This window comes from Zingiber officinale, chromosome 5B, assembly GCF_018446385.1.
Source record: "Zingiber officinale cultivar Zhangliang chromosome 5B, Zo_v1.1, whole genome shotgun sequence".
NCBI lineage: Eukaryota > Viridiplantae > Streptophyta > Magnoliopsida > Zingiberales > Zingiberaceae > Zingiber > Zingiber officinale.
In genome coordinates this window covers 82,636,606-82,655,886 of record NC_055995.1, presented here as the reverse complement: position 1 = coordinate 82,655,886, position 19,281 = coordinate 82,636,606, and the positions used below count along the sequence as shown (strand labels likewise).

Here is a 19,281-nt window from a genome sequence, read left to right as displayed (position 1 = left end):
AGCAATCTGCTTAGTTGTAAACCAAGTAAATTTGATATGCCTCTTAATTTAATTTATGTTATTTGTTTTTATCTTAATTAAAGTGTGTCCTTGCTAAGTTCAATAGCAAGAGAAAATTCTAACTTGATTTGCAGGGCTATTCACCCCGGACCTACAATTGGTATAAGAGCCCAGCCGTTTTAAAAGAACTATTCGTCAATTGAAGTAACAAGGAGATGATCGGATCTAGCATCTACCCGCTAAAGTTTGAAGAGAAGTTCACGCTTTGGAGGTATTTTTTAAAACCGATTTCAATATTTTATTAACAATTAAATATGATTTTAAAGCACCCATGGACAAGAATGGAGAAGAACTCGAAGAATATCGTTGGTCCAAAAATAGAGAGACAAATTTATAGGAAATGTTAAGACTGAGTTCCATCTTATGATCGTACAACTGGCAAAGGAATTCCTTCGAACTTGATAGAATCGGCACATACACTTCCAATAAAGCTCTCTGGTATAAGATTTTGGAACTCCACGAAGAACCAAAAGAAGATGAATCTGATTATTCAATGGATATTGATTCATCTTTAGAAGAGTCTGAGACCGAGGTGATTGCCGAAACAGCACTAATAGTCGAACACCTACCTGAAGACAATGAAAGTACTTCAGAAGAGAGCATCAATGAAGGAAGAGCTTCTACCGACAAGTCCGACACGGTAAGTGAAGTACGTCTTCTATCTCCAAACTAAATGTATGATGATGATCCTGTCCGAACCAGGAGTCAACGGACACTGGGCACGTGGCGCTCCCTGCTGGATCCTCGAGTGCTCCGGCGAACCTGCAGCAAAACCGAGCCGGGAGGGACGCTCAAGTTAGGCGAGGAATAACAAAAAGGTGGCCTCAGGATGAAGACTTGCGTACCTCCGGTGAAGAAATGAAGACCTTATATAGACCTCTCGAAGGAGCCTGGGCGCGCCAATCAAAGCAATCACCTGCTTTCGACCATGCCCAGGTATGGGTCTGTCAGAAAGACGTCCATAAGGCCATACCGCTACTGTATCAACCTCTCCATGATGTGACGGCGAGATCCTCCATCGTGGACTTTTGTGTACGGCGTAATCATCAGACATGCCTTTGCTGACATCCCATATCCTGAGCCGAACGAATAGGCCACTCGGCTAACCCTCGTACCCTCGCCCTTATCCTGGCCGAACGGACCACCCGCTCGGCCCTTCGGTCCCAGCCGGGCAGACGCCCCGCTCGGCCATTCGGTTCTCCCGTCTTGGCGTCGGAAACCCAAGCCCATGGCTGGGTTATCTTTGGTTCCGCTCGGACCTACTCAACCACTCAGCGCGGCCATTAACCGCTTAGTCAGCCCTTCATCTGTCTTCAAGCTGAGACCCTTTAGGAAGTGGATCCCCCAATCTTACCGCCGGATCACTTGCCTTCCCTTCAAGTCTAGTCGAAGGAGGTAGTGAGTCCGACTGACTGGACTATGTGTCCGAGCGGGCGGTCGTCGCTTTACCGTCGCTTATAATATCCCTTGAGCCGTTCGGCTCTCATGCCAAATTCAGCCGCTCGGCTCTTCGTTTTGATTGTCTTGTCGCTCAACGGGGACATTTGCTTGTCTAAATCTTCTCGAAAATCACGCAAATCCTCTTCATTAAGCCGAAGCATGCGCGGTATGGGCGCCTTAATTGCGACTGGTGACAGAGCGCCACGTGGCTCTCCTTGCGTGGCGGTGATGATCCGTACGATGGGACGCCGATTACTTTGAAATGGACGGTTAGATGATGACCTCGTCTTTCGTGACCTGCATCAGACGGCGGAGGCCGACCGGCCTCAGCCGTATAAAGCCTTCGTCTCCTTCCTTCGCCGCATGCTTGCTTGCGCGTTGTCCCTCTGCCTCTTCTGCCGCCGCGACCTCCGACGATCCAGTTCCTGTTTTTCGGCGGCTACCATCCCACCGGTGATCTTTTCCGCCCGTTTCCTTCTCAGTGAGTCTTCTCCCTTTGTTTACAAGGTCTTCCCAACTCGTTTTGCCTCTTTCGTTCCCATTCTTTCGGTTTCTTGTTATCTTTTTGCTTCTCAGAGATGGCAAGCTCCTCCGAACCCGCTGTTGACGTTCATGGCCCTTGGTATCAGACCATGGAGAGTCGATTTGATGAAGAGGGGGCTCGGCGTCTTGTTCGGACGTATGGGATCCCTGATGACCATGAAATAATTATAGCCGACCCGACCGACCGACCCCATGACCCGCCGATCGGCACCGTTTGTTTCTTTTTAGACCAATTCCAGGGCGGCCTTAGATTTCCTACCCATCCATTTATTTTGGAGGTTTGTAATTATTTCCGCATCCCGCTCGGCCAGCTTGTGCCGAATTCCTTTAGGCTGCTGAGTGGGGTGGTCATCCTCTTTAAGCTGCACAGTATACCTCTTGACCCCAAAATATTCCACTTCTTCTTCTACCCCAAACAATCTGATTTGGGCACTTTTATTTTCCAAAGTAGAATAGGCTTTAAATTTTTTGATAATATGCCGACCTCCAACAAGCACTGGAAGGAGTTTTTCTTCTATATCCGAATCAAGTGGCAGACCGCCGTGCCGACCCAGCCGGAGCTCGGCAAATTCAGAAGCAATCCGGCCTACCTTCATGCGGCTAACTGGTTGTCTGGTCAGCGGTACAAGATCGACCAGCTGCTTCTCAAGGGGGTGTTGTATATTTTTGAGTTATCTCCCGTTCGGGCCAATCTCCCCTACCGCATGGGTAAGGACTCTTTACTCCCTTAGCCTTTTTTTGTCTAACTGATTTTAATTTCTTCCACTGCAGCTGAAGTCATGTGGCGCTCCAAGGCTACCGCTCATCTGAAACTGAAGGTCGTGGAAATTGAGGCGACTACCAAAAAAGAGCTCGCCGAGCGGGGTCTCATCCCCAGCCGCCCGGCAGATGCAGGAGAGGGGGGGCGTAGTCCGCCCCTGAAACAGAAGCTGCCCCATCCGCTTCAACGGAGGTTGAGGCGGATCCTGTTTCCTCGGCCCCCGCCGAGCTGGGAGTCCCTCAGGTCGGGGATCCACCACTGGAAGTTCGGCGAAAACGTCGAAGAGACTCCAGCCTTCCGCCGACCCAGGAGGACGAGCCACAGGCGCCGATCGGGGTCGCTTTGCCAGATCACACGCCGTCGCGGATCGGGACCCCGGTGACCTCACCCACCGCACAGCCCTCTGGCTCTCCTCCACGGACTCGTCGCCGCTTACGACGGTTGGGCGAAACTTCCACCATAGGGGAGTCCTCGTGTCAGGCGACCGAGGCTGAAAAAGCGCCGGCCGACCACCCGACCATCAAGACCACCCTCCGATTCCCATCGGAGGAATATCTATAGTCCGCCGATCGGCCATCGAGCCCCGTTCACGAAATAACCCTGACGGGTCCGCTTGCCAAGCTCTTCGAGGACGCCCAGATTCAGGTGGCCCTCATGACGCCCAAGCAGCTGGGCGATAACAACATGCAGCAGGCCACTCAGGTACGTTCATTTTTCTTCCCGTGCCATGCTACTGTTTGGCTCCTGATCTTATTATTTCCCTTATAGCGTTGGGCTGAGCAAATCGCCACTAGCCATCGGCTAGCCGAGTTGGAGGATCTCCTGGAAAAACTCCAAGTGTCGGGAGGTCCAACGGCCGAGCGGGAGAAACAAGCCCTCGAGGCCGAACAGAAGAAGTCCGCCGACCTGTCTACAGAGGTGGCTCGGCTAGAGGGCCAAGTCAAGAAGCGCGAGGCGGATGCCAAACGCGCTACTGCCCGGAAGAAGCGAGCGATAGCTGATCTGGACAAGATGAAAGTAGATGTCCGTGCGCTAGATCAGCGATCCCAGGATCTGGAGGCCCAGCTGAACGCCGAGCGGGAGGTCCGTTCGGCTGAACGCACAAAGGCTGAGATGGACTTGAAGGCAGTCCAAGATTCCTTAACCGCCTCCCGGGCGGTGCTCAAAAAATATAAGGAGGGAGAGCCGAGTCGCTTAGCAGCAGCGCGCCAAGAATACCTCCGCTCGGAACGGTTCGGCGCAAAATTCGGCGACAACGTCTCCTCAACTTTCGCCGAGGCGGTCAAGGTCACCATGGCGTACTTGAAGAAGGGTGGCCACCTTCCTACGGGAATGCATATTCCCGCCTCCGACCTGGCGGCCATGATAGATGATATCCCGGACGCCTTTTTTAATTTTGAGGACCCAGAGTGAGGCGAGCTCTTCTAAGTACTTTCTGTATTTCATCCGCTTTGCGAATATAAAACTTTTGTACGTGCCGTTCGGCATAATTGTGTTCTTTTACTTGTATTTTTGTTTGCCCTTCATTGCCCCTTCTTATTCTGTCTGATGCTCATTCATAGAATCAATTAGGCTCCGCGTGTTTCTCACTAGGCGACCGGTCAGGTTAATCGATTGGCTCGTTTTCCTCCAAATCGTTTAGCGCTTGGCCATACTGTTTGCGTTCAGCGAATATGAAGTATTGACAAACTGACGGCCGATCGGCCTTAATCAATTTAGTACTTGCGAACGCTCGTTATTTGGCGTCCTTAGTTCTGTCCAAGAAGTTCACAGTCGCGGGTTCGGCACTCGATCTTTGACGGAGCTCGTCGGCTTTCCGCTCGGACATTTATAGACGCCGGCTCGTCTCTCGATCTTTAACGTCGGAGCTCGACGGCGCGGATATTTATAGCCGGTCGGTGTGGCTCTCGATCTTTAACGAAGGGGCTCGTCGACTTTCCGCTCGGACGTTTATAGACGCCGGCTCGTCTCTCGATCTTTAACGTCAGAGCTCGACGGCGCGGATATTTATAGCCGGTCGGCGCGGCTCTCGATCTTTAACGACGGGGCTCGTCGACTTTCCGCTCGGACGTTTATAGACGCCGGCTCGTCTCTCGATCTTTAACGTCGGAGCTCGACGGCGCGGATATTTATAGCCGGTCGGCGCGGCTCTCGATCTTTAACGACGGGGCTCGTCGACCTTCCGCTCGGACGTTTATAGACGTCGGCTCATCTCTTGATCTTTAACGTCGGAGCTCGACGGCGCGGATATTTATAGCCGGTCGGCGCGGCTCTCGATCTTTAAGGACGGGGCTCGTCGACTTTCCACTCGGACGTTTATAGACGCCGGCTCGTCTCTCGATCTTTAACGTCGGAGCTCGACGGCACGGATATTTATAGCCGTCGGCGCGGCTCGATCTTTAACGACGGGGCTCGTCGACTTTCCGCTCGGACGTTTATAGACGTCGGCTCGTCTCTCGATCTTTAACGTCGGAGTTCGACGGCGCGGATATTTATAGCCGGTCGCGGCTCGATCTTTAACGACGGGGCTCGTCGACTTTCCGCTCGGACGTAGACGCCGGCTCGTCTCGATCTTTAACGCCGGAGCTCGGGGCGGATATTTATAGCCGATCGGCGCGGCTCTCGATCTTAACGACGGGGCTCGTCGACTTTCCGCCGGACGTTTATAGACGCCGACTCGTCTCGATCTTTAACGTCCGAGCTCGACGGCGCGGATATTTATAGCCGGTCGGCGCGGCGCTTCGATCTTTAACGACGGGCTCATCGACCTTCCGCTCGGACGTTTATAGACGCCGGCTCGTCTCTTGATCTTTAACGCCGGAGCTCGGCGGCGCGGATATTTATAGCCGGCGGGCGCGGCTCTACGGGGTTCGTCGACTTTCCGCTCGGACGTTTATAGACGCCGGCTCGTCTCTCGATCTTTAACGTCGGAGCTCGACGGCGCGGATATTTATAGCCGGTCGGCGCGGCTCTCGATCTTTAACGACGGGGCTCGTCGACCTTCCGCTCGGACGTTTATAGACGCCGGCTCGTCTCTTGATCTTTAACGTCGGAGCTCGACGGCGCGGATATTTATAGCCGGTCGGCGCGGCTCTCCGGTTTAACGTCTGGGCTAGACGGGCTTTTTAAGCCTAATTTGGACAACGTTTACCTGGCCGAACGGCACAGGGTCTTCGGAATTGAGCTTTTGGCTCGTACAATATACCTCCGGCTGAGCAGCTCGGGGCCTTCGATCCTTGTTGACGATGCCTTATATTTGTTTTCTTGATTTTTCATTTCTGCATTTCAAGTATTCAGTCGAAAAAAGTACACAGGATGATTTACATAGGCACACCTTTCACCCTGCCCGGTAAGGCTGGAGGTGGTTCGTGCTCCACGGCCTATCTAGCTGCCGACCTTCCTCATCTTCCAAATAATCGCACCCGAGCGAAGCTTCTCGATGATTTTGAAGGGACCTGCCCACGGAGCTTCAAGCTTGCCGACGTCGCCGACCGGCTTGACTTTCTTCCAGACAAGATCGCCAACCTGGAATGACCTGGGAATGACGCGCCGGTTGTAGTTTTGCTTCATCCGCTGACGGTATGCCATCAGCCGAACGGACGCCTTTGCCCTCTCCTCTTCTACCAAATCCAGCTCCATGTTTCTCCGTTCGGCGTTGTCATCATCGTAGCTCTGGATCCGGGCGGACTCAACGCCGACTTCAACCGGAATGACGGCCTCGCCGCCATATACCAAATGGAACGGTGTGACTCCTGTCCCTTCTTTTGGCGTCGTTCGGATGGCCCACAAGACGCTCGGCACTTCATCCGGCCAACTTCCTCCCAAATGGTCGAGCCGAGCGCGCAGAATACGGAGAATTTCCCGGTTGGCCACTTCAGCTTGACCGTTGCTCTGAGGATAGGCCACGGACGTGAAATGTTGCTCAATGCCGTAGCTTTTGCACCAATCCTCTAACATCTTCCCTGTGAACTGCCGCCCGTTGTCGGACACTAGTCGGCGAGGGATGCCGAACCGACAAATGATGTGTTGCCAGATGAATTTTTTAACCATTTGTTCAGTGATCTTTGCTAGCGGCTCGGCCTCCACCCACTTGGAGAAATAGTCTACCGCCACTAGTAAGAATTTCCTCTGCCCGGCCGCCATCGGAAATGGACCGACAATATTCATTCCCCATTGGTCGAACGGGCATGAAACGCTTGACGCCTTCATTTCTTCGGCCGGTCGGTGGGAGAAGTTGTGATACTTCTGGCATGAAAGGCAGGTAGATAGTGTCCGAGCGACATCTGTTTGTAAAGTTGGCCAAAAGTATCCGGGCAAGAGGATCTTCTTGGCCAACGAGCGCCCGCCCGGATGACCCCCGCATGATCCTTGATGTACTTCCTGGAGGATGTAAGCTGAGTCCTCCGAGCTTACACATTTCAGCAACGGGCGCGAGAAAGCTTTCTTGTAAAGCTGATCTCCGATGAGTGTAAACCGACCGGCTCTTCTTCTGAGGAGCCGGGCTGCATATTCATCGGAGGGTGTGGTGCCCGAACGGAGAAATTCTATAATAGGTGTCCTCCAGTCGCTTGGAAACGTGAGGCCTTGCATCCGGTCGACGTGCGCCACCAGCAGTACTTTTTCAATTGGTTGCTGAATGGCAACTGGCGTTATTGAACTCGCGAGTTTGGCTAACTCATCGTCTGCCTGGTTCTCCGTTCGGGGAATCTTCTGAATAAGAACCTCTCGGAAAGTAGCTTTGAGCTTTTCAAAGGCCTCAACGTAGAGTTTAAGCCGAAAGGTGCCAGAAAGTTGTTGAGCGGCCAACCGTGAATCCGAATAGAGAGTCACCCGACCGCACCCACATGCCGTGCCGCCTGCAATCCGGGCCTCATACTCCGCTTCATTGTTGGTAGCTTTGTAATCCAGGACGGATAGGTGCATCTTTTCTTCTTGAGGTGAGAGCAACAATATTCCAATCCCACCGAGTGGAGGACCCATCCACATATATTCTCCACATAGCTTCCTGCTCTGCACTTCGATCACAAAATCAGCCAAGGATTGCGCTTTGATCGCTGAGCGGGGCTGGTATTGGATGTCGAATTCACTTAGTTCTGTTGTCCACTTAATGAGCCGTCCGGACGCTTCTGGATTCAACAGTACTCTTCCTAGTGGACTGTTCGTCCGGACAATGATGGTGTGAGCCAAGAAATATGGTCGAAGGCGCCGAGCGGCTAGAACCAAAGCAAAGGCCAACTTCTCGAGCCCGGTGTAACGAGATTCAGCATCTTTTAAAATGTGGCTCAGAAAATACACCGGCTGTTCCTCGCCGCTGGACCTTACAAGTGCCGAGCCTACAACATGCTCGGTTGAAGACAGATAAACATAAAGTGACTCACCCCCGATCGGCTTGGCTAGTACAGGCAGAGAATTAAGATATGTCTTCAATTCTTCGAATGCTCGGTCGCATTCCTCGCCCCAGTGAAATTTAGTGGCTTTGCGTTAAATTTTGAAGAAAGGGAGGCTCCGGTCGGCAGTTTTGGAGATGAATCTGGACAATGCAGTTATCCGACCGGTCAACCGCTGTACTTCCCTTGTATTTCTTGGAGGCGGCATGTCTTGTAGAGCTTTCACCTTGCTGGGATTTGCTTCGATTCCCCGCTCGGTCACTATGTACCCCAAGAAACGCCCTCCTTTTGCTCCGAACAGGCACTTCTGGGGATTTAGCTTGACTTCATATTTGCGAAGCGTTCGGAAGGTTTCTTCCATGTCCTTGAAGAGATCGGCCGCTCGGACGGATTTGATAAGAATGTCGTCCACATAGACTTCCAGATTACGCCCGATCTGCTCCCTGAACACTTTGTTCATCAAGCGTTGATAGGTGGCCCCGACATTCTTCAATCTGAACGGCATCACATTATAGCAATATGTGCCGTTACGAAGCTTACTTTTTCTTGATCTTCCCGGGCGAGCGGCACTTGATGATATCCTTGGTAGGCGTCAAGCATGCAAATTAATTCGCAGCCGGCCGTAGAGTCCACCAGCTGATCTATCCGGGGCAGGGGATAAAAATCTTTGGGGCATGCTTTGTTTAAGTCCCGAAAGTCGATGCAGACTCTCCACTTGCCGCCCGGCTTGGAGACCAATACTACGTTGGCCAGCCAGCTTGGGAACTGCACCTCGCGTATGTGGCCGGCCTCCAGAAGTTTCTCTACTTCCGCCCGGATGATGGCATTCTGCTCGGCACTGAAATCCCTTTTTCTCTGCTTCACTGGCCGAGCATCCGGTCGGACATGCAACTCATGCTGCGCTAGGTTCGGCGAAATTCCGGGCAACTCATGTGTCGACCAGACGAAGACATCATGATTTCGTTGGAGGCATTGGATCAGTTCCTCCTTTTGCTTCTCCTCCAGATCAGAGGCGATAAAAGTCGTGGCCTCCGATCGGGTCGGATGGATCTGAACCTCCTCCTTTTCATCATAAATTAAAGCAAGAGGTTTCTCAGTTATGGCGTGTACCTCGATTCGGGGCGCCTTCCGAGCGGAATTAGCTTCTGCTCTGACCATTTCGATGTAACATCGCCGAGCTGCTAGCTGGTCTCCTCGTACTTCTCCCACTTTGTCCTCCACGGGGAACTTGATCTTCTGATGGAAGGTTGAGACGATCGCTCGGAATTCGCTGAGCGCCGGTCGTCCCAAAATGACGTTGTAGGACGAGGGAGAGTCGACCACCTCGAAGTTTGTTGTCCTTGTCCTCCTGAGCGGCTCCTCTCCCAGCGAGGTAGCCAGCCGGATCTGTCCGATCGGCTGAACTTCGTTGCCCGTAAACCCGTATAGCGGGGTCATCATGGGCAGCAACTTGGCTCGATCAATTTGCAGCTGATCGAACGCCTTCTTGAACATGATGTTGACCGAGCTCCCTGTGTCAACGAATATGCGATGAATAGTGTAATTTGCTATTACCGCTTTAATGAGCAGAGTGTCGTCGTGGGGCACTTCAACTCCTTCTAAGTCCCCAGGCCCGAAAGTGATCTCCGGTCCACATGCTCGCTCTTGGCTGCAACCGACTGCGTGGATTTGGAGTTGCCGGACGCCCGCCTTTCTGGCTCGGTTGGAGTCTCCTTCGGTTGGCCCACCAGCAATAACATTGATCTCACCTCGGGAAGTATTGCCTCTGTTTTCCTCTTCCTGAGCGGACGGTCGGGACCGTTCTCTGGACGCTCGGCGATTCTCCTGGCTTAGAGAACGATGACGATCGGGCGTATGTTGATGTCGCCTCTCGGGGCGGGTCCGGTCGGCTTCATGGGTCCTTTGTCTCCTGTCGCTGGGAGGAGACCGTCGTTCGGCATTCTTTGGAACGGGATTAGCCACGAAGGGAAGACTTCAACAATCTTTCGTGTTGTGCGTATCCGTCCGGTGGAAGGAGCAGAACATAGGGGTCCATCTCTTCTTTGGCTTGGGCCGAGCGGCAGCTACTTCTTGAACTTGGGACCTCCCACGAGGGGAGCGGACTGCTTCGGCCTTTGGTCCTCTAGGCGGCTGCTAAGCGTCGTGCTGTTTCCGTTCGGCATGCATAGGTGCCCGCTCGGTTGGAGTTTCCTTTTTCCGGGCGACTTGCGCTTCTTCCACGTTTATGTATTCGTTAGCCCGATGTAGCATGTGATCATAATCTCGGGGCGGCTTTCGGATGAGCGACCGGAAGAAGTCCCCATCCACAAGGCCTTGCGTGAAGGCATTCATCATCGTCTCTGATGTGGCCGTTGGGATATCCATCGCCACTTGGTTGAATCGCTGGATGTAAGCTCGAAGCGATTCTCTCGGCTCTTGCTTGATGGCGAACAAGCTGACGCTTGTCTTCTGATAACGCCGACTGCTGGCGAAGTGGTGGAGGAAGGCCGTTCGGAAGTCCTTGAAGCTAGTGATGGATCCATCCGGCAGCCTCCGAAACCATCGTTGAGCCGATCCCGAGAGAGTGGTAAGAAAGACTCGGCACTTTACTCCATCTGTATATTGATGGAGCGTAGCTGTGTTATCGAACTTACCCAGATGATCATCTGGGTCTGTTGTTCCATTGTACTCGCCGATCGTCGGAGGCACGTAGTGCTTGGGCAGAGGGTCTCGTAGAATAGCCTCCGAAAATTGGCGATTGATCCGCTCGGGAGATGAGTCCGCTCGGGGAGCTTTCCCCTTTCTGTCGTCTCGCCTAGGCATTTCGTCGGAAGAAGATCCTCTATCTCTTCGAGTCGGTACGGCTTCAGGGGTGCGAAATAAGGCCCGATGGAATGCGACGGTGGCTGGAGGTGCTTCCGCTCGGCCACCCGACGCAGATGTTGCTTGTTGCTCCGGCCGCTCGGCCGCTGCTTTCTGTTTTTGCTCCACAAGTTTGGCGGCCCTCATCTCGACCAGAGCGTCGAGTTCTTCTGTTGAAAGCGCCACCGTGTGTTGTCGTCCAGCCTCGTCCATCGTTTCCGTTCGGATACAGGTGCGTTCCCACAGACGGCGCCAATTTGATCCTGTCCGAACCAGGAGTCAACGGACACTGGGCACGTGGCGCTCCCTGCTGGATCCTCGAGTGCTCCGGCGAACCTGCAGCAAAACCGAGCCGGGAGGGGTGCCCCGGCGACGGCCCTCCGACGCTCAAGTTAGGCGAGGAATAACAAAAAGGTGGCCTCAGGATGAAGACTTGCGTACCTCCGGTGAAGAAATAGAGACCTTATATAGACCTCTCGAAGGAGCCTGGGCGCGCCAATCAAAGCAATCACCTGCTTTCGACCATGCCCAGGTATGGGTCTGTCAGAAAGACGTCCATAAGGCCATACCGCTACTGTATCAACCTCTCCATGATGTGACGGCGAGATCCTCCATCGTGGACTTTTGTGTACGGCGTAATCATCAGACATGCTTTGCTGACATCCCATATCCTGAGCCGAACGAATAGGCCACTCGGCTAACCCTCGTACCCTCGCCCTTATCCTGGCCGAACGGACCACCCGCTCGGCCCTTCGGTCCCAGCCGGGCAGACGCCCCGCTCGGCCATTCGGTTCTCCCGCCTTGGCGTCGGAAACCCAAGCTCATGGCTGGGTTATCTTTGGTTCCGCTTGGACCTACTCAACCACTCGGCGCGGCCATTAACCGCTTAGTCAGCCCTTCATCTGTCTTCAAGCTGAGACCCTTTAGGAAGTGGATCCTCCAATTTTACCGTCGGATCAGATGCATTAAAGATGTTATCTAGATCAATATGTAAATTACTAACCAAATATGTGAATTTAAAAGGATAATATTGAGTTAAAAATTAACTTAGTTAATACATGTCCAATAGAATACTTTGACAAAATTCAAACTTAAAATGTAAAACTGAAAGATAAAATAGAATTATTAGAATTTGAATTTTTTCTGAGTTTTAAATTTTATAAATTATGGAAGACTTAATTGGTATTTACGAAATCATATGGACCAAATTATAAAAGTACCTAGAAATTATATTTCTAAAAATTATTTAATTAATCCAATATGTAACAATTTATTTTAATCCGAAAATCAGTTCTAAACTATTAAATTAATTTTTATATGCATGCTTGAATTTATTATAGTTGATTTTAATTGCTCGGTATAGGTTTTAATTTTTGAATTTGTTATCTATCAGTATAAAAGGAATTTTTATACCGTTAAATAATTTTCTATAAATTTTTTAACAAAAAATATATTTCTAAAATTAAAAATTTTAAAGGATTGATTTAAAAAAAAACTTAATTTTTCTATAGGTAATCATTATATTTTTAATGTTAAGAAAAATTATTAAGATTTTTTTAAGTCAAATGTTTTTAAGTATTTATATTAAAAAATAACTATTTTTTACAAAGATATTTATTTTGGTTAAAATAAAAATATTTTATTCATTAAAATTTTTATCATGATAAAAATGCTTCAGTTTGACATTGAATAAAATTTTTAGGATTTTTTTGAAAATTAAAAATATTTTTTCAAATTAATTTTGGTAAAATTAAGCTTTAATTGTTAAAAATTATTTTATGTGAAAAATAATTTGGGTAAAAATATATATTCTTGAATATTCTGTGTACAACCCCTAGAATTTTTTATTTTGTTTTTTTTGCTTTTACCCTTTTTGTTGGAATGATCACATAGAGAAAAAAATTAGAAGGGTTAAGTTGAGGGAGAATTTGTAACATTATTTTCGTAAACATGAACTTTATTGTAAAATTTAATATTATACTTTTTATAATTTAACTATCATTATTTGCTTGTTAGCCCTAACTTAACTTAGATTGATAGTTGATACACATTAAAAAGAGAGAGATTGTAAGTATCTTGAGTTACTTTTTGATGTGAACAACCCAGTTAAGTTAAGCTCTGCGAATTTGATGATTTATGTCTAAGTGTGCAAGAACTTAGGAACTCAAGAAGTTGAGGGGAAGATGCAGCAAGCGAGAAGGATGACACGAGAAGGGAGTTGACAAGCTCGGTGCATCCGAGAGACGAGAAGCTATGGAAGAGTACACCGGTGGACGAGAATGACGCGCGCAACGCATCTGAGGGACGAAAAGTTGGGAGGAAGTTTGCTCGAAGAGAAGGCCAGAGTTGGGTTCAGCTAAACTCAACTCTGTATGGCCAAAGTATCATCCAAGCGACCAGACGAGAAAATGATCAACTTCTGAGTTGACTTTTTCCAAGCATCTGGACTAAGTCTAAGCGCTCAGACTCTAGATGTCTAGATCCTTTCTATGCACCAGGAAGGGCGACCACATCAATATTGTTGTTGTCGAAGAGGATCAGCATGGGATCCAAGTCAGCAGACTCCAAGCACTCAGACCGGATCCAGGCGCTCGGACCGGGTATAAGTGCCCGAGAAGTTTAGAATTGTTGGAGAAAGTCGTTGTGGAGTGGATCAACTTAATTAAGTCCAGACGCTCAGATCAGATCCTAGTGTCTGGGAAGTGCCACGTTAGCAAACAGCTAAATTCAATCAGTAGACTATAAATAGAGCTCTGATACCCGAAGCTCAAAATAACACATTTATACTTTTAATTCATAATTTAATTTTAAGTCTTAATTTTAAAAGTATGTAAGAGACTATTCCGCTTTTAATAAAAGATACCTTTTTAGTGGAGCTTTCACTATTGTAGACTAATTATTTTTTTTAATGGTAAACCAACTAAATATATTGTGCCTATTATATCTAATTTATGTTATTAAGGACCGAAGATATTTATATGAGACAACATTTAATGGACCCAAGAAATCAAAAATTTTCCCACTCTTTATTAAAATGACGCCTAATTCACCTCTCTATTTCCCTTTTTATTTATCTATTTATTATTTAGAAGAAAAACCAATTAAAAGTTGTGTCATGCACACTCTGTTTTAGACAATAATCCAAATTTGATTGATCTCCAACCCTCTTTGTCTATATTTTTCCTTTTTTTTTGAAAAAAATATATGGAGGTGGTGTCACCCACATGGACTTGTAAAAGAGATGGCGATTGGCATGATTGATATAGATGCCAAGGAGCTATTCTTCTTACTAGTTCAACTAGTCAATTATCGTGTTTTACTTTATTAGTAGTCTTATATCATGCATTAAGGAAATAAGTGGTGTAATCCATGTGTCATGCTCATTCAATAATCATGTTAAAGTGATATCTAAGTTGGCATCTAACCTCCCATATAAACAGCCGTTGTGATATGTCAAAGCGCTACCAATCTTTACCTATATATATATATATATATATATATATATATATATATATATATATATATATATATATATATATATATATATATATATATATTATAGAAATTATTTTTGTTTATATTGTTATTTGTATTGTTATCTAGAATCATTCGAGTGCATTTGCAATTGGTAGCTTAAGGATAAGGCAGAGGCTCAAGAGTCATTCAGATAACGATTGTGTGGAGCATCTCATAATTAGTTATTTTATTAAACTTTAATTCCAATATGAAAAAAAATATCACACAATTGGTAAAATTCCAACAAGAGTAACTCAAAAATTACAAGGAGCTCTTTATTATTATTTTCGTGAAAAATCACTATAATTTTTAAAAAATATTTTTATTTTTTATCCCTCTTATTTCATTATTATTATAGTAATTTTATTCAAAATTATTATAATATATACTAATATTATAATAAGGATATTTTTGATAAAAAAAAATTTATTTATATATTTTTAAAATTTGGATTTTTTTTATGATAATAAAGAAAATAAGAGGTTGATGAGATATAATCTTATAAAATCTCATCTCAATCAAATCTAATGAAATCTACCGCTAAAATAATTTTGTCTAGTCAAGATCAAGAAAATGATCTAATCAACCCCATCCTAATTTTTTTCTTCTTGTTTTTTTCCCCCTTGACAATTACCTTTCATAAACTTGACTTATCTCCTCATCTCTCATTCATGTGGGTGTAACGGTGAGAAATATGATGAGAATTTTTATCAAATCTAGAACACTGGAGCCACTTGGGACGAACTCATTAGCCTAAGAGTTAGAACATATTGGAAATGACAAGAGATTTGGAGAAATGTCCTTGTCAGCTTTAGTGGATGGTGTGGCCAATTTCAAGTTGATGATAGATCAGATGTAGATGGTGAATCAATAACATAATAAAATAATCTATATAGTACAATTTTGATAAAATCTACCCTGCTTTAATTCAAAGCAATAATGATAAATAAATAAACAAAAGTAAGAATGCATGATTGACACAGTGATCAGTGCCAATAATTGAGGAGACATGCGGTCATTGTGTCAAGGCCAAAAAATAAAAGATACCTGATTAAATTTATACTACAACAAAGAAAATATCTTTATTATTTATACACTTATTTTACAAGAGATGAGAATCTAGTTGAAAAGTATAAGCTGCAAGAATTTTCTTGACAGGAATATCTAACCTAATTTGATCCATCAATTGCCCCTTCTTTTGGGTAATTAGGTATCAAAATCTCCCCTTTGAATTGTCGTCCAACAAGAAGATAAAATTTGCTTTTGCCCTTTAGTTGGAAAAAATCAGAACTTGACATGAAATTAATTTCATATTAATTATTTTTTTAGTTTTTTAGGGTAATTAATGAGTTGGCATTCTTGATCATATCTATCCTTCACTGGACTTGGAACGTGCAGTGGACTAACTACAGTGAGACAGACACTGCCAATGCCTAGCCTGGTCCCCAATTAAGTGTACCAGATGATAATGTTGTCACATGCATTTTCCAAAGTAATATTCTAAGAATATTTTTTTATTATTATTTTTATATCAATTAAGAAAAAAATTATATTTAGCTTCCAATAAAAATTCTTTATTTGATTTGTCCTTTAGGAAAACAGGGCAGTAAGCTTATCGGTACTCTCATGCTGGCTGGCTGGCATGCATGCACACTACAGAAATCCGTCAGCATCTCAATGAAGAAGGAAGAAAGAGGGGCCAAGACTAAGCGGTGCAATCACCTGGCGGTTACGAGAACCACGGCTCCCTTCTATTTAAAGACCCAAAGGAGCTCTTCAAATCTTGTAAAGGCACTCACAACTCTTACCTTTTTCTCTCTCAATGGATCCCTACAAGGTAGGCAATCTTAATGATCTTTAATTTAGCTATTTTTTCTCACTTGGAAAAAAAATAATTTCTTTCAATTTCATTAATTTTATTTCTTTGGGATGTGTAAATCAATCGTGCATGGGAACGTTGAATTCTTTAATTTCGTATGTATGTCTCGATGCTTACGTACGATCCGCTGTGGTCGATGATACAGGAAGGATCGGGAAGTAACAGCTCATTGGTCCAAACAGGGGCCCCACAATCCTAAACCGAGAGTATAGATCGTGCGGATCGTGGATCCTCGTGTTTGGACCAATGGCTGCCGCGCCCGATCCGCGACGGGAACCGAACGCTCGTAGTTGTCGTAGTAGACTTCGTAGTCGTCGTTGGTCAAACAAATTTCAAATTTGTATTTTTTAAAAAAAAAAATTACTGGAGATTGTAAGTATTGTTTATTTATTTATTTACTTAATTAATTTATTTTAAAATCTGTTGATAGTTCCGTCCCTCGAGCTCCTTCGACACCAACTTCACCACCACCAACGCCGGTGGGCCTGTGTGGAATGATGACGTGGCGCTCACTGTCGGATCTAGAGGTATGATTGTCTACTTTCTATCAGTATTTTTTAAAAAAATTATAAATTTTTTATAATTTATTTATTTATTTTTGAATTTTTAGGCCCGATTTTACTGGAGGACTACCATCTGATCGAGAAGATCGGGCACTTCGCCCGGGAGCGGATCCCGGAGCGGGTGGTGCACGCGCGCGGCGCCAGCGCCAAGGGCTTCTTCGAGTGCACGCATGACGTCACCAACCTCACCTGCGCCGACTTCCTCCGCGCCCCCGGCGTCCAGGTTCCGGTCATCGTCCGCTTCTCCACCGTCATCCACGAGCGCGGCAGCCCCGAAACCATCCGCGACCCCCGCGGCTTCGCCGTCAAGTTCTACACCCGGGAGGTCTGCAGTCGCGCGCCAACTGTTCGATGGAGTGTCTGAAAGAATTTTTTAACCTGATTTTTTTTTTTTTTTGTTTCTCTGCTCGTCGTCGAACAGGGGAACTGGGACCTGCTCGGGAACAACTTCCCGGTGTTCTTCATCCGCGACGGCATCAAGTTCCCGGACGTGATCCACGCCTTCAAGCCCAACCCCAAGTCCCACATCCAGGAATACTGGCGGGTGTTCGACTTCCTGTCGCACCACCCGGAGAGCCTCCACACCTTCTTCTTCCTCTTCGACGACGTCGGCGTTCCCACCAACTACCGCCACATGGAGGGCTTCGGCGTCAACACCTACACCTTCATCAACCGCGAAGGCAAAGTGAACTACGTCAAGTTCCACTGGAAGCCCACCTGCGGCGTCAAGTGCCTGCTCGAGGACGAGGCCATCGTCGTCGGCGGGAAGAACCACAGCCACGCGACGCAGGACCTCTACGACTCCATCGCCGCCGGAAACTACCCGGAGTGGAAGCTGTTCGTTCAGGTGATGGATCCGGACACGGAGGAAAAGTACGACTTCGATCCGCTGGACGACACGAAGACGTGGCCGGAGGACCTGCTGCCGCTGCAGCCGGTGGGCAGGCTGGTGCTCAACCGGAACATCGACAACTTCTTCGCGGAGAATGAGCAGCTGGCCTTCGGGCCGGGCCTCGTCGTGCCGGGCATCCACTACTCCGACGACAAGATGCTGCAGTGCAGGGTGTTTGCCTACGCTGACACGCAGCGGTACCGGCTCGGCCCCAACTACCTGATGCTGCCGGTGAACGCCCCCAAGTGCGCCCACCACAACAACCACTACGACGGACTCATGAACTTCATGCACAGGGATGAAGAGGTGCTCGACTATATCCAAGATCCATCTTTAATCTTCAGCAGATCCTAAAATTGTTCTTGCTCTTGTTGTCCAGGTGGATTACTATCCTTCCAGGCACTCTACGCTCCGGCATGCAGAGAGATTCCCAATTCCAAACCGCATAATTACTGGCAGGCGTGAGAAGGTCAGTCTTTCTTTTTTCTTCTTGTTCTTCTTCTTCTTCTTGCAGAGTATCTATATGTTGTCTCATGAACGCAGACTATTATTCCCAAGCAAAATGATTTCAAGCAACCTGGAGAGAGATACCGCACCTGGGCACCTGACAGGTAAAACTGCTCAGTGATCTTTTTGTTTTCTGCAATCAAAATCTAAGCTTTAGTTCTCGCCATGCCTCAGGCAAGAGCGTTTTGTCCAGCGATGGGTAGAGGGACTATCCCACCCCAAGGTCAGCCACGAGCTCCGCAGCATCTGGGTCAACTATCTGTCACAGGTAAGAACTCCCACCTCAGAGCAGAGATGAATTAACAGTTGGATTTGCATAGATTAACACTCTGTTAAATGTGGTTGCAGTGCGATGCGTCTCTGGGGCAGAAAGTGGGAAATCGCCTCAACATCAAACCGAACATGTGAGGAGGATGATACAGAGACATCATGAACAGCACTTTGAGCATGTGAAGCCAGGGGAGTGGAGAGACAGTCTTGCTTGTTCCATTACGAATAATATTACTGCTAGTTCCGTGTAATCAGCCAAGCATGTTTACTTGGCTTTATTTGTACTATGAAACAAAATGATCATAATAATGTTTATATAATTACGGTCGTGGTTGAACTTGTCCATTTCGTAATATTACTTAATTCAATAATCAACCATTTCATGGTTCCTTGAGCAACTCCTGAAACAATGAACGGTTTCCAAGAGCTGTGATGTGCAATCCGTCCCTGCACATACGACAATTCAATCGAGTTAATCTTTTTATAACATTCTGAATTGAAAGTGGGAAGTAATAGCTTAAACACGATGGAGGCCGTCCATTATAAGAATTTGAGGAATGAGATGAATGCTAAATGTCTTCTCCCAGTTTGAAAATTGTTGTATCTTCGTCCGTATGTCAATG

The 19,281-nt window shown here is 47.2% G+C and overlaps 1 protein-coding gene across 1 annotated transcript; it reads left to right on the top strand.

The window, feature by feature from the left end:
• Positions 1-16,243: 16,243 nt before the first annotated feature.
• Positions 16,244-18,978, top strand: LOC121984709 (catalase isozyme A). Its single transcript, XM_042537804.1, has 8 exons — positions 16,244-16,384; positions 16,857-16,953; positions 17,037-17,314; positions 17,411-18,187; positions 18,261-18,350; positions 18,425-18,492; positions 18,563-18,656; positions 18,737-18,978. The coding sequence occupies exons 1-8, from the start codon at positions 16,370-16,372 to the stop codon at positions 18,794-18,796; spliced, it is 1,479 nt and encodes a 492-aa protein (XP_042393738.1). The 5' UTR covers positions 16,244-16,369; the 3' UTR covers positions 18,797-18,978.
• Positions 18,979-19,281: the final 303 nt, after the last annotated feature.

What these genes read in the sequence shown, in the direction of transcription:
- LOC121984709 (XM_042537804.1), top strand. An exon ending in GCTCACTGTCGGATCTAGAG is followed by an intron (nt 16,954 to 17,036) that starts GTATGATTGTCT and finishes TTGAATTTTTAG; the next exon opens with GCCCGATTTTACTGGAGGAC. An exon ending in TTACTGGCAGGCGTGAGAAG is followed by an intron (nt 18,351 to 18,424) that starts GTCAGTCTTTCT and finishes TCATGAACGCAG; the next exon opens with ACTATTATTCCCAAGCAAAA.